We start from the raw sequence: 16,307 nt of genomic DNA on the forward strand, positions 1-16,307 counted from the left end.
GTAATACAGACAGATACTATTAGCCAGCTATTGTTTAACATCAAATCAGGATTAATTGAATAGACCTATAACCACAAGACAATGCAGCTATGGCCATCCTGTCTGCTTCACATGAAAAGATCACCCAAAACAACTAAGCATCTTTTAATGATGGTAATGTGTAATTTAGCAGAGAGTTGGCTGCTTTTTCTAGCAGTTTTAAATGACCATATAGATGCTCCATCGTTGGCTCATCTCCTGCACTGTGTACTGTTAGCAGAAAAATGGTCTCTTCAACTGACTTGCCAAAAATACACTACATGAACCTGATGAGGAACACTTTATGTAGTTACTGAACCTGATAGAAATAGCAGTCAGATCTCAATCAAATCATACCAAAACAGTTTTGATAAAAAAAAAGGGCACAATGGATAATGCAGCCAAGTTTCTAAAAAAAAAAAAAAATAAAAAAAAATAAAAAAAAAGACAGAATTTATCACAGTCTGAATGTCTTTGATGATACACTTCCTTGACCAATGTAGAACTGGGTTGAACAACAACAATAAAATCCAAGATATGCAGTAATGGATTTACAACTAAATGGAGTTCGGAACTTGCCACCATCTCCAGGTTCCAGCCCTCTTTTCTAAAGATTTTTATGTGCACTTGATAGGACAAAAGGTCATGGAAAGCTAGTTTCCATTCCCAAATTGAAAGCGATTCATTTTACTTATGACACAAAAAAGCCTTAAGGGATGCTAGATGGCTCTCATTCTAATTCCTTTCTGTAGTTAATCTGACACTTTATATATATAACTTAAGGCAGCGAGCTGGCAGAAACATTAGCACGCTGGGCGAAATGTATAGCGGTATTTCGTCTGGCGTTACATTCTGAGTTCAAATTCTGCCAAGGTCGACTTTGCCTTTCATCCTTTCGGGGTCAATAAATGAAGTACTAGTTATGTACTGGGGTTGATGTAATCGACTTAATCCTTTTGTCTGTCCTTGTTTGTCCCCTCTGTGTTTAGCCCCTTGTGGGTAATAAAGAAATAAGAAATATATAACTGTAGCAGGCATGTGAATACTGCCACCATCGGTTTTAGGTCCAGTCCAATCCAAACTGTCATGGAGTGGGCAAAACCTCTTCAAAACAGACATACACACACACACACACACATGTATGTATGTGTGTGTATGTATGTATACAGATAGGAGAGAGAGAGAGAGTGTTGTGCATCTGTGTGTGTATAAGGCGCATGGTTTAGTGGTTAGAACATTGAGCTCACAATTATGAGGTAGTGAGTTTGATTCAAGGAATGGGCGGTGTGTTGTGTTCTTGAGCAAGACACTTTATTTCACGTTGCTCCAGTTCACTCACCTGAAGAATTGATTTGTGATGTCACTGGTGCTAAGCTGTATTGAGCTTTGGCTTTCCCTTGGATAACATCGGTGGCGTAGAGGGGGGAGGGCTGGTATGCATGGGTGACTGATAGTCTTCTATAAACAACCTTGCCTGGACTTGTGCCTCAGAGAGTAACTTTCTAGGTGCAATCCCACAGTCATTCATGACCAAAGGGGGTCTTTACTCCTTACACAAACACACATACACATGTACATATATGTAAGCATATATATACACACACACACATACATGTATGCACTGATGTATACGTGTAGGTGTATGTATTTGTAGATATGTGTGTCTTTGTTTCTATGTCCACTTTTCCATGCTTGCATGGGTCAGACAGAATTTGTTGAGACAGATTTCCTGCAGATGGATCACTTTCCAGTCACCAAGCAAAATAATGTTTCCCATGTTTCCCCACGTTAACACAGAAGGCTAGAAACAAAGAACACTGCTTGAATAACAGTAATACTTGCTTTCAATTACCACATGGTGTTAAAACAAAGAGACACAAACATACACATCATCTTTTAATATCTATGCTCCATAATAGCATACGTTATAGAGTTTGGCAGGCCCAAGGACTGTATCATGCTCCAATATTTGCTTCAACATGGTTTCTATGGCTGGACACTCAATTAGAGAGATGGTGGGGTGATGAGGGTAACAGACTTCTTCCAGTTTTATCATCATCATCATCATCATTGTCCCACTAATAACATTTTAGTTGGTTGGCCTGAAGCTGTAGGAAAAGATACTTGCTTAAAGGTGTTACACAGTGAGACTGAACCTGAAAATGTGTAGTTGGAAAGCAAATTTCATAACCATACAACCACACTGCACCTATATATACAGTGTGTGTGTGTGTGTGTGTGTGTGTGTGTGTGTGTGTGTGTGTGTGTGTGTGTGTGTGTGCGTGTGCGTGTGTGTGTAATATTCATATATATATGAGGGAGTGCTTTAAAGTTCCTGGCTTTAAGGGTATTGTGAAAGGCTTAGTTGGAAGTTCAACTTTCTGAGTTCATTTATAGGCCTTAGAAAAACTAAAGGACTGGTGCAATAAGCGTGTGAATCAGAGGGGAATATGTTGTATAAAATCAAAATTAAGTGATCTTCCTGTATTTTCTTTTGCCCAAAGCCGTTTAACGTGTATATATAAATATATCTATTATGGATGAGGACAGCTGTGTGAAGAAGTGCTGATCTCTAACTGTGGGGTGAACCTGTGGAAGAGGTAGACTCAGGAAAACATGGGACAAAGTGGTGAAGCGTTATTTTTGAACGTTGGGTCTCTCAGAGACAATGACAAGTGATTGCGACCTTTGGCAATTTGCTATGCTTGAGAAGACTTGTCCAGCCAAGTGAAATCATAGCTGTGGCCAGTGTTGGTGACACATAAAAGGCACCCACTACACTCTTGAAGTGGTTGGCATTAGGAAAGGCATCCAGCCATAGAACCCAAGCCAAAATCAGACTGGAAACTGGTGCAGCTCCCCAGGTTACCAACTCCAGTCAAACTATCGAACCCATGCCAGCATGGAAAGCAGACACTAAATGATGATGATGAAGATGGTGATGATGGTGTTATATATATATCTCAAAGTACAGGTGTGGCTGTGTGATAAGAAGTTTGCTTCCCAATCACATGGCTCTAGGTTCAGTACCATTGCATTGCACTTTGGGCAAGTGTCTTCTACTATAGCCTTGTGAGTGGCTCTGGTAGGTGGAAACATGAAAGAAGCTAGCCATACATGTGTTTGCGTGTGTATCTCATTTTGACATCATGATAGTTGTAAATTAGTGACAAAGTCATACAAGCTGTCTCATTCATTTCCAAAATTCTGTGAAAGTGTGTCTGACCATGGGGAAATGCTAGATTGCTTGGAAATGGATGAGAGTTGGCAACAGGAAAGCCACCTGACCCATGCAAGCATGGAAAAGCAATATAAAATGATGATGATGAATGGTGACATACGAGTGCTTTTATTACTACTACTCAGAAAAAACTCCACAGGCATTGTTAATTTTTATGACATAAAAACTTGCCAATTGGAACAAGACTGACCAAAATATTTAGAAAAAAATTAAATACCTGAAATGCAGAAGCAACCATTGCGTTTGGCATCGTGACAGATGACCTGCATCGAAATCGCACCAAATGCGACATTTTTGGAGGTGGTTTTTCTTTTAATAGTTCCTTAGGGGGCACAGCACTTAAATCAACTTTCATTGTTGAATCTAAATTATTTTTCCGTGAAAGACTCTCCCTTAAACTTTCTTTCCGAAGAAGTCCCTTATTTTTAGCTATGCTATTTCTCCGATTTAACTTAAACATAGTGAGTGTGTCATCAACCAAGTTATGACATAGTTATCCAGCTGTAGCATTTTCTTTACTTCTCTCACTGCTCTTCAAAACTTTATATAAATTATGTTGGTAAAAGTTTCTGATTAACAATTAGTATATCCATATCTTCCGTAGTGTTTGAAAATATACTTTCCTAAGTTAAGGTGCACATTTAGTAAAAATGTTCACAAACAAAAGTTGACTGGGTTCAAACAGAAATATAACTTTTCGTGATCACTGACATGAGTAATTATAACAGCTGATAAGTAAACCAAAATGGCCTATATCACAACTGTTATAAAAAAGAGAATATTAGTGGGAGGGGAAGAAGGCAAAAATCAATACACCTGATATTAATGTGTTGATAAATTCAATCATCAATGTAGAAGGCTGAAACTAGCACAGATGTCAAAAAAATAATGAAGGTGAGGAAACTCTTAGTCATAGGTCTAATTTTAATATTTCAGAATATTAATATAATAAAGCTATTTCCCCTTTAACATGAAAACACAGAGATTCAGAACAAATTATTCATGTTAAAATATAGTCAAAATTCTATTGAATATGATTATGAGAAGGTTTCTCTATACAATATTTGCAAAACTGCTACATAAAAACCTGGAAGGAATTGCTTTCTAATTATGATGTAATAATTTAATAAAGTTTTTGGCTTCCATTTAATTAAGAATTTAAAGAAAAGAAACATGAAAATAAATTTCTGTAGGCTGTTTAAAACTGCACACATGAGAATAGCACTTGCCTTTAGGATGTATTGCAATGTCAAAAAAAGACTGTTTAAAAAGTGACATCCCAAAAAGAAACTAACCTTGATCACATTACTTTGGTTTCAATTAAGAGGCCATTTCTAATTCAGGCTCTATTATGGATAACTGAAAAACATTAGTTTTTCAGTTGTTCATAATCAAAATTATTTACACAAAATGCACATCTTATTTCAGATGAAGTATTCTTGGTCTTATTGCTTCTTATCTTCATATCAGAAACTAGTCTATTCCAACCATTAATACATTTTCCCTCACCAGTAAAAATATTGGCAAAGCAACACCTGTTAAGATATTAGAATATGAAATTGCTTTGGAATTTCTTTGAAGATAATTGAAGGAAATTTAAAAGCCACATCAACTTCTTGTCATTCCAGGACTTTACTCACAGCATCCAATGTTCCACTACTCAAAATTAGTTCCATTCTTATAGTACTTCATATTTTAAGCAATTATAGTTTCCTCCAGAGCAGTAGTGAAATTCTGCCTGGTAACAAAATCTCTAAAAATCTATAGAAGGATGAGAGCAATTTAATTCTTAAGAACAAAACAGTAATTTTATATAGATTGCATACTTTATTTTTCTCTCTATAACTGAACCCACTTCCCAGATTATGTACTAGTAATTCACTCAGGGTATTAAAAAAAAAAGCACCAACCTAGTAGCACAATAACAAAATACTTCAATCATATTTATTGATAGCAAGAATAGAAGATTAGAAACAGTAAAACCAGGAATATTTTAGCTGAGCTAAGATGGAAATTTCAGTATGAATGTTAAGTAAATTTTTCTTTTTGGTTGTCCATATTTAAAATTATTCCCCACCTCCATCACCACTAAAAACAGTTGGATATTCTATATTCTAGTATGTTGTGTTAAGAGAAGGTGCTCTGTTGTTATATTCTCAGTATCTGGAGTTAAAGACATTTTTAGTGACCCCCCACAACCTTAATAGGTATTAGAGAGCAAAGGAAGTTTTTCGTTTCTTTGAAATTACTTTCTCCCCACTTCTTTCTATACCTGTGTCCTCCCGTACTAAAGATTACACATTTATTCCTGTGAATCCAAGTTTAGAAGAAAATATACATAGCCTTGAAGCATTTCATAAGTGAAATGATTCACCAAACGGCACTGTCAAGTAGTCAACTCAAGAATAAACTAGAATACTGAAGAAATATTAAATATTTTTTCTAATATGCAAAAAGAGTGCACAATATGTATGCACTTTGCCTATCAGCAACCAAAAATAACACTGTCTAGATCTAAAATATAAAAGTCTTTTACAAAGTTTTCTCAAAAAAATAGAGTAATATATTTATTCTAGCTAAGAGTATATCAATTGAAGTAAATTTCAACTTTAGAATGTTATATTGTGAGGACTTGTTTTTTTATAAACAGAATGTCAAACATTTTATTATCTATGAATTCAAGAGAGGAATAATGAATTTTATAGCCAAATTCAAGTTCTGTCAACTTTAATCAACGAAACATTTACATATGTGGGGTAAAAAAAACTGTCACAAGGGAATTAACTCATGGTTTTGCATATTATTTCCCTTTAGAAAAGGACTTGCAAATTTTGAGTTAACATCTTGTGAGTGTTAAAGTGTTCTTCAGTCAGGCAGAATGTTTGCCACTTCAGTAGAATAAATGAATATACTTTCTAAATATACTACTTGCACTCAATTACAGCATCTATCTACCCAATTTAGAATTTCTTCTTTCTACAGTAAGTTAACATTTTCAAACTTGCTTGTTCACTTGAACCACAAGGAACATTTCAATAGACAGAATCAGTTTTTTGCAGTTTGAAATGCAAGGTTGATGGCGTTTCCCTCAGGGTGTTTTGGTGCTATATAAGGTCCAGAGTTTCAATGCTTTATTTTAAACCAGCAATATTATTTAGTTTGATGATTACAATAATTTATAAGTGTAGATATTTTCCATTTAAAGATAGCATATGTCATAGAAAAATATTTTGACATTCCTCAGAGATTAATAAATACTCAAAGAATCATTAAATCTTGGTAGAAAAAAAAAAAAAAAGGACTGCTCAAAGAAGATATCTGAACCAACTTTATACAAACCGCTTTATAAAGAAACTGTATTTTATTAGTAGCAGTTGTTTAACCCAAACTTGACGCTTATTGAGCAAGCTTAGTATCAAAGGCAATCCAGCCTGGCCTAGCCTGACTTTTGTGCAAAGGCAGTAGGGTGTACTTCCAAAGATACTTGGCTTCTATATCTAGCACCTCTACCTAAAATGGAAAGGCTCCATCATGAGCTTGTGTATTCTATTTCTGCAAATAGTAACATACAATGCATTATCTTTAAGTAATTGGATAAATTCACAAGTTTACTACCAAAATATAGAAATCTTGTTTGCTTATAAATTGATTCTTTGACAATTAACTGATAGGTTTATTGCTCTCAGAAACCACCAGCTTTATCATTCATAGGTCTACAAACTTAAATGCCATCACAATAACTTTGTTAATAAGCAGAAAAATTCCGAGGATATAACACGTGCAAAGATATGGTGAAATTTAACTGAAGACTCATACTATGCTTGCTAATTATATACTGCAATGTTAGTTATCAGTTCAATTTTAATAACTAATTTTTAAATAAATAAACACTTAGTCTCCTTTGAAGTTATATAGCCTCGGAATTTTTGGGCCTTATCTTAGGATTACATTGATGCAAATTTAAGGATACTTTTATCCTTTCTTATAGGAAATGGTTGTTGTTGTTGGCACTCCGTCGCTTACGACGTCGAGGGTTCCAGTTGATCCGATCAACGGAACAGCCTGCTCGTGAAATTAACGTGCAAGTGGCTGAGCACTCCACAGACACGTGTACCCATAACGTAGTCCTCGGGGATATTCAGCGTGACAAGGCTGACCCTTTGAAATACAGGCACAACAGAAACAGGAAGTAAGAGTGAGAGAAAGTTGTGGTGGAAGAGTACAGCAGGGTTCGCCACCATCCCCTGCCGGAGCCTCGTGGAGCTTTTAGGTGTTTTTCGTTCAATAAACACTCACAACGCCCGGTCTGGGAATCGAAACCACGATCCTATGACCGCGAGTCCGTTGCCCTAACCACTGGGCCATTGTGCCTCCACTAGGAAATGGTAAGTAGCTAAAATTGCAAGAAATACATAATTATTCTAGTATTGCTTGAAATGGCCTGAAATATCCCAGGAGATATTGTAGGAGTTTGATATATATTCATATATTGATATTAATATCTAATTTGTTGACTAATGCATCCAGCTTGTCACCAACATGTTCATGTAACAAGGGAAAATTATTTGACAGATCAAAGTTTATGAGGGTTCAAATATTGTACAAATGCTATAGGAGATTGATAACAAAATAAAATTAAAATATTCGATATAGCTATTTATGAAGATTTAGAAGTTCTTAGACAGACTGACGGCTTGAGAGAGATAAAGACCATATGACAACATATTGAAAATCTAACAGATAAAGCTTTGCGTTTCTGATCATGGTACGTAACTCTTGCCGGACTTATTTTACAACTGAGAAATAAATGAATAGAAAGGAGTCTCAAATCAATTTACTCCAAAACTTGTGGACGAAAAAATCAAAACAAAACAAAAAAACTGATCTACACTATGTGAAATTAAAATGAAGAACATGTATATATTAATTAGTGAAGTAAAAATTTTTGCAGCAAAATAACTTCAAAAATATCTTTATCCCTTATCATAAAAAGAAATGTCCACCTACTTTCAGATCAAATCTGTCAAATGAAAGAGACAAAGACTTCTGAGAAATAAAACTAATAGTTAATTTCATGTAAATGTGGAAAATACCACAAATACTCAAATCTATATTTCATTGAAAAAAGAATAAAGAACCATAATACTCGTAGAAAAGCTTGCAAAGACGAAACAAAAGAAACAAATATAATTTTTCAAACAGAAAATTCTTCTTGAAAGAGATCTGCCCAAAACGTTAGACTTTCCTTCTTCACAAAAAGTTCATTTTTTCCACTTGGCAAACTTTTAGTATTTACAGTTTGGTGGCACACACCAGCACTACTTTACTTAGACTGATTCTATTCTTTTGCGAAAAGCACTGGAGATAGTGCCATGTAAAAAGCACTGGTGCTGGTGTCACATAAAAATCACCCAGTACACTCTGCAAAGTGGCTGGTGTTAGGAAGGGCATTCAGCTGTAGAAACCAAACCAAAACAGACTATGGAAGCTGGGGAAGCCCCTGTCAAACCTCCAAACCCATGACAGCATCGAAAACAGACATATGATGATGATGATGATGATGATGCATATAAAACTATACTGACATGACTATTGATCTGCTTGACATATTAATGGTGGAGTTATTTTACTTCCAAAATATTCTCTTCAAATAAACCTCATTAAGTAGTGGAAAGTTTTAATTCATTTCTCTATAAAAGTTTTCACTCCTTATTTCTAAGTTCTGAGTGGGGAAAAATCATATCAGAACATTGCAGGTTCTGGAGAATTTACCACAATACCAAAAAATTACAAACAGAAACTGATATTATGCAAGTGGCTTAAGGTATTTTCTCAGGAAAAGTGAAATTTCTTGTTTGTTTTACTTTTAAAGCTAGTAATCAAATTTATCACAAATTAGGACCCATTTCTTCTAATCTTACTATACTAGATAAAAATAAATTAATAGAACTTCCAGTGAAACCATGAATACCTTTTAGGCATAAGTATGGCTGTATGGTAAGAAGCTTGCTTCCCAACCACATGGTTTCAGGTTCAAGTCTCATTGCATGACACCTTGGGAAAGTGTCTTCTACTATAGCTCCAGGCTGACCAAAGTCTTGTGAATGAATTTGGTAGACAGGAATTGAAAAGAGCCTGTCATATATGCGTGTTATTTCTTTACTACCCACAAGGGGCTACACGCAGAGGGGACAAACAAGGACAGACAAACGGATTAAATCGATTATATCGACCCCAGTGCGTAACTGGTACTTATTTAATCGACCCCGAAAGGATGAAAGGCAAAGTTGACCTCGGCGGAATTTGAACTCAGAACGTAGCGGGCAGACGAAATACCGCTAAGCATTTCGCCTGGTGTGCTAACGGTTCTGCCAGCTCGCCGCCATATATATGTGTGTGTGTGTGTGTGTGTGTGTGTGTGTGTGTGTGTGTGTGTGTGTGTGTGTGTGTGTATACACACACACACACACACACATGTATGCGTGCATGTTTGTCTGCCACTACTGCTTGACAATTAGTGTTGGTTTGTTTATGTCTCTGTAATTCATTACTTTGACAAATGAGACCAGTGGATTAAATACTAGGATTAAAAACAGGTGATGGAATCGATTTGTTCCACTAAACTTTTTAAGGCAATACCTTAGCATGACAGCAGACCAATGAGTGAAATAAGTTGAAGGTAAATGAAAAAGAGAGGAGAGAGAGAGAGAGAGAGAGAGAGAGAAAGAGAGAGAAAGAGAGAGAGAGGGAGAAAGAAAGAGAGAGAGAGAGAGGAAGAGAGAAAGAGAGTGAGAGTGTGTGTGTATGTGTGTGTGATTAGGTGGATAAGTTTGCTTTATTTGACGGGAAAAAAAAATATCCTAAAAGTGAATATTTTGTTTCCTTTATCTGGGACTAGATTCAGCACAATGCAACAAGTACAGTGACATCAACAGACAAAAAAGGAAAGAAAAAAAATCAAAAATTGAATTTTTAATTTTAAGAAGTTGTAGAAAAAAAAATCTCTCTACTTCTGGCCTGATAAACCACTGCCAGAGAATAAGCCTATTAAAAACAGTATAGATAAGAAAGCAATTTTTACAAATTCCAGAGAATATTGCAGCTTTAAGCTGGTCTCAGGAACCAAGATCCTAATTGAAACTAACTGAATCAGATTTCTTTAAAAATAAATTTTACATAAAAAGTTACAACTAAAAAAAATCAAAAATTTAACAAGAACTAAAGAAAAGAAATAACTGAAAATGTAAGATAAATGTAACCTTCAGCTTAGATGAAGTTATCTAATTTCTAATGTAAGTAAAACTTAAGTACATAAGCAGCTCATCATTTTAGGGATATGTAGGAAAAAATATGTCTTGGAAAAAAGAAAGAAAGAAAGAAAAAAGAGTGATCTGAGAGAGATCTGTATGCATTTTCTAGTGGATCAAGTAACCATATAGAGACACCTTAATGGTTGTGAACATTAACAATTTTACTGAAAACTCTTGACATCCCATTTTACTTACCCTGTTCATTTAAGAAATTATGTTTTGGTACACTTACCTGAAAAACTGTAGCCATTATGATGATGAACTGTAATTAACTAAATTCCATCAAGCTACTACTTTTGTATAAGTATTTTAGGATAATTATATAACTCTGTAAAATAACATTTTCATATCCCAAGTTCCTTAAAGTTAGTTAGTCCCACGTCTACTTCAAAAGGTAAGCATGCATACATGATTATGGAAGCAATAATATAGAGAGATTGCTGTCAGTTTGTATCTCAAACATTATTAAAATTAATCTGAAGAGTTTGCCCAGTGAATAATATTATTATAAATAAAAAAAATGAAAATAATCAATAAGAAGAGTTGAGGTTCACAGCCTACTGATGATTGATTGGTAGTTTTAGTCATTGAAAAACTCTACAGGAAAATCTGAAACACTGAGCTAAAAAATACTTCTACTATCCATAAGTCAATATTAGCATTATTTTTTTTTTATTTGGCTTTTTCTAAACACACCCATTTTAATATGTCTAGCAAGCAACACTGGACAAGATGTTACCAATGAGAAGAACCTTACTCAGTCAACAATCTTTTAATATTGCTTTAAACAAAGATATTTGAGGGGGTGGTTATTGAACTACAACGTAAGTACATCATTCTTAATTCTTTTCAACTTTATGAGGGTTACAATGGCACAGAAATATCATAGAATAAGGTTGGATTAGAGAATTAATGAATGTGTCTTCGTCTGTAATTAAGGGAAGTAAGTAATAAGGGATTCTCAAGATGAGCTTTCCTACTGAGGATCTTACTAAAAAGTGAAATAAATTAGAAGATTACTAAGTTGTTTCTAATATCAGTTTCAAACTTTGACACAAGGCCAGCAATTTAAGGGAATGGGCTAAGTCAATTACATCGACTCCAGTGCTCTACTGGTACTTATTTTACTGACCCTGAAAGGATGAAAGGCAAAGTCGAGCTTGGTGGAATTTTAACTCAGAATATAAAGACAGACGAAATGCAGCTAAGCATCTTGCCTTGTGTGCTAATGATTCTGCCAGCTTACTGCCTTAAACTATTTCTAATATTAATAAAGATATAAGGCGGTGAGCTGGCAGAAACGTTAGCACGTTGGGTGAAATGCTTAGTGGTATTTCGTCTGTCTTTACGTTTTGAGTTCAAATTCCGCCGAGGTCAACTTTGTCTTTCATCCTTTCGGGGTCAATAAATTAAGTACCAGTTGCATACTGGGGTCAATCTAATTGACTGGCGCCACTCGCCAAAAATTTCGGGCCTTGTACATAGAATAGAAAAGAATATTAATAAAGATAGACTACTGATTTCTTTTTAATAGTCCCAAATCAAACATTTTGTCTTGGAGTACAAGGATGAAATGATATAGAGTAATTACATTTAATCTGATGCTATGTCAGCCAGTGCACTAACCTTATAGCTCAAAATATCTAAAGGGGCTTGCAAATTTGTCTTTTTTTTAACTTAAAAAAAAAAAAAAAAAAAAGGGCAGGAGTGGTTGTGTGGTAAGTAGCTTGCTTACCAACCACATAGTTCCGGATTCATTCCCACTGTGTGGCACCTTGGGTAAGTGTCTTCTACTATAGCCTCGGGCCGACCAAAGCCTTGTGAGTGGATTTGGTAGACGGAAACTGAAAGAAGCCTGTCGTATATATGTATATGTATATGTGTGTATATGTTTGTCCCCCCAACATCGCTTGACAACCAATGGTGGTGTGTTTAGGTCCCCGTAACTTAGCGGTTCGGCAAAAGAGACCGATAGAATAAATAGTAGGCATCGAAATAATAAGTCCTGGGGTCGATTTGCTCGACTAAAGGCGGTGCTCCAGCATGGCCGCAGTCAAATGACTGAAACAAGTAAAAGAGTAAGGATTAAAGAGAGGGAAGGATATTGTCTTTAACCTAGGAAGGTAAATAGTGGAGTGAATGTGTAAATTTAGTGCAATAAAAAAACACCTTAAAATTGCAAGGGACCGATTCACTCAGCGTGAGTGAAAAGGGTTTTACACAGGTTCTTTTAAAACAACAGGATCTTCCAACTATTATTCAGTCAGCCCTAAATCAGACAGAAATAAATGGAGTTATATTTTCACAAGGGTCAACATGTATAGGTTCATTGGTCCACAGTGAAGTTAACTCACTCTACCTTCAGTCACTAATACAAGGCAAATCTTTCCAAATTTCTGCAGCTATCGTTGTTACTGAGTGGCTGTTTAACTTCAAGCAAGATCTGAATGAACAAAGGCATTCCCAGTCATGACCATTCTGTCTACAATTTCTCATATAGAAATTGACCAGAGGTGTTAATGTAAGTGGTACAGTTCCTTCAAGGTATTGGTCAGTCAAAGGACCAAACCAGTTACTGTTACTTTCATTTCATTTACTTAATGTCCCTTGTGTTTGCCTTCTCTGCTGCTGTCCAATTTTTAATGATCTTCAAACTTTGTTAACAGTCCAAAAGTATTATATATATCAGTTGAGAGAGACAACAATATTTTGCTATGTTTCACCCTATTGGTACTGAATAATTAAAAGTATACTGTTATTTCCCTGACTACCAAACAGAAGCTGGAGTTTTCACTAAAACTCATAAATTCTACTGTAGTCTCACCTGCCCTAAAGATTAGAGTTGACACAACATAGGAACATCTACATATCAGAAATGGCAGGTGAATCTCTCAAATTATAAACTACCATCATAAACAAGAAAAAGACACATTTGATAATGCAGCCCTGTACATACTCTGGAAAGATAAGCCAGTCTTAGCTAGAATGTCTTTGATCACAGAGAATTTAAAAATAAACATAAATAGCATATAGTAGTAGTAATAATAATAACCTGGAAATCCTGTTTCTTTGTTGATAGATTATGCCTTTTAGATCTCCTCTTTTTTTTCTTGGGTGGTTTGACCATTGTGACATTTCCAGTAACAGGGTCAACAACCTTAACTGGAGCTGCAGGTTCCTCATCACCTTCATCCTCGTCCTCATCATCATCATCATCAGCTGTTACAACAACGCCAGACGCACCTCCAGTAACACCACCTGTTTGAAAAAAAAAATTATTATTACAATAAAATTTTTTTTTTAAATGAAGGGGGTACTTTTCTCATCATTAAATTTGAACATCAAAACCAACAACTTCCTTAAATAGGATACATCAAACTATCATCCTTTCCACATTTTCATGCTCACATGGATTGGAGGAGTCTGCAAGACAATATCTTCTGAGAAAGGGCTGTTGACTATCCCCAAACATTTTCATTAGTCTGCCTTCATCATGAGATTCTTCTACTGGCAATAGGCACTTTTTATTGGGTTGGTGCATAATTATTGTGGCTTTTTTTCCAACAAATTTTATTCAACAAAAACAATAATATTTAACAAAAACATCTTTAAATGACAGTCTAACTGTCTGCCAAGCAAATGGGAAGCAGTAATTGAAGTAGATGGTGAATATGCTCTGGAATAATCATTTAAAGATGTTTTTGTTACATGTTGTTATTGTTTTTGTTGAATAAAATTTGCTGAAAAAAAAAAAGCTGCAATAATTATGCACCAACCCAATATTATGCAGCATGAATGATATAGAAATATATGTCTATAGCATTACAATTGCTTCTCCTGAACATATTGCTAAATAACTTTAATACTCAGCTACTTTCCTAGTTCAGTTGCCTGCAGCTTTGCTCTTCATGTAATTTACTTCGTATAGCATTATTCTAAGACCACTATGTCCCCAACTCAATCCAGTAAGCTAACTGCAATTCAACATTCACATGCGATTAGGAACAGTATCAATATCTTTATTAACTCCAAACACTAATCAATTCAAAGGTACAGCAACTACTATATTTTGTCCAAGTCCAACTTGCTCACTGTATGCTTTGTAAAAATTGATAGGATTGTTGAGAGAATATGATATGCCCACACTGTCCTCTACATGAGAGTGTACAGATCTGGAACAAGAGATTTTTGAGGTCAAATCTAATTGTTTGATTACCTGTCTGTCACAGGTGTGTGCTTGATCAAAGATTACCTGAGAATATAATACAACAATTAACATATACATCCAATCGACCATTTATAAGTTTGAAAGTAAAGTATGTTAGCATCATCATCATTGTTGATTTAAAATCTATTTTTCCATGCTTGCATGGGTCATACAGAATTTGTTGAGTCAGATTCTCTATAGCTGGATGTCCTTGATGTCGACGATCTTTATTTCCAGACAAGGTAATATTTCCCCATGATTGAACATGCTTTCAGGGTATAGTTAAAATGTTCAACACCACTTGTATGACAGTGACACTCATTCACATCTATCACAATTAGTGAAGACAAGGACGGACGGACACACACACACACACACACACACACACACACACACACACACACACACACACACACACACACACACACACACACAGAGGCTTTTTTCATTTTCCTGTTCACCAAATGCACTCACAAGGCTTTGGTTGACCTGGGGTAACAGTGGAAAGACACTTGCCTAAGGCACTGCATGGTGGGACTGAACCCAAAATCTTGTGCTTGAGGAGCAACCTTTTTACATTGGATACTTAACAGATTTTGAGCTGATGGTAGCAAAGTCTTAATGATAATTTGTTTAATTTTTCTACATTGAATACAAATAGCTTTTCAAATCTTTATCATGAAAATTCAATAGATAATCATCAATGCTTACCTCCCGGAGTAGCACTAGGTGGTGCTATATATTCCAACTTCAATCTCACAGTACCCTGATTAAAAAAGAATAGAGTTTAGAGTAGTTTCAATTATTCTGAAGATCAAAAGCCCATTCAAATACAAATCCATGATAAGATGACATAATAAGACAACTATATGATAAGCTATGTAAACATAGATATTTAAAATAATTTTTCTAATATTTTAACTTTATGAGACTGTGTTTATTTTCCGCATTGGTTCATATTCTATGCTTTCAAAATATGCTCAAAGCTTACAAAAAGCTCTTGGACCAAAATGCTTATTTTCCATTCTTTTTCTACTCTAGCATGAGATAGATAGGATGTAATACACCATATTTGATCCTGTATCATATCTAAGAAGAGACCTGTTCAAGTTTGGTCAAAAGTTTCAGCAGATTTTCTCAATGATTTTATGTATATATTACAGCACTGACCAAACTATCAGATGTTGGTATACATTACTGGCCACAATGTGATTCCTTGGATTGTTGTAACTTTTGAATGATGTCTCCCTGCTGGCCTGGCTGTCAGGCCCCAAATTTCCCCTAAATGGAATGGTAGTCCATTGCAAGGTTATCCATTTAAGGCTGAGTGGAATGTTGCAATGTGAAACAAAGTGTTTTGCTCAAGAACACAATGCACCATTTGTTCAGGAATTGAAACTACAACCTTGAGTGCAACATCATAACCACTAGGCCACATGCCTTTACAGACATATATATTACTAATGTAGTTAAGTGAAGCTGCCATAATGCTTGTATTTCTTGATTACCTCTGCCTTAGCGAAGATGGAGG

General features: G+C 35.4%; 1 protein-coding gene across 8 annotated transcripts in view; it reads right to left on the reverse strand.

The window, feature by feature from the left end:
* The window catches only part of LOC106876851 (myoferlin), a 198,796-nt gene that overhangs the window by 113,926 nt on the left and 68,563 nt on the right, over positions 1–16,307 (reverse strand). For 5 of the 8 annotated variants that reach the window (XM_089348070.1, XM_089348069.1, XM_089348068.1 and 2 more), the window contains exons 5-6: positions 15,488–15,542; positions 13,622–13,827 (exon numbers count right to left, since the gene is read on the reverse strand). In XM_089348070.1, coding sequence (XP_089204196.1) covers positions 13,622–13,827; positions 15,488–15,542 — 261 coding nt within the window. Of the gene's footprint in view, positions 1–10,801; positions 11,216–13,621; positions 13,828–15,487; positions 15,543–16,307 lie in introns of those variants that run through there. The other 3 variants (XM_089348073.1, XM_089348072.1, XR_016240821.1) reach the window with 2 other exon arrangements.

The sequence above is a fragment of the Octopus bimaculoides genome, chromosome 2, assembly GCF_046866305.1.
Source record: "Octopus bimaculoides isolate indiv1 chromosome 2, ASM4686630v1, whole genome shotgun sequence".
NCBI lineage: Eukaryota > Metazoa > Mollusca > Cephalopoda > Octopoda > Octopodidae > Octopus > Octopus bimaculoides.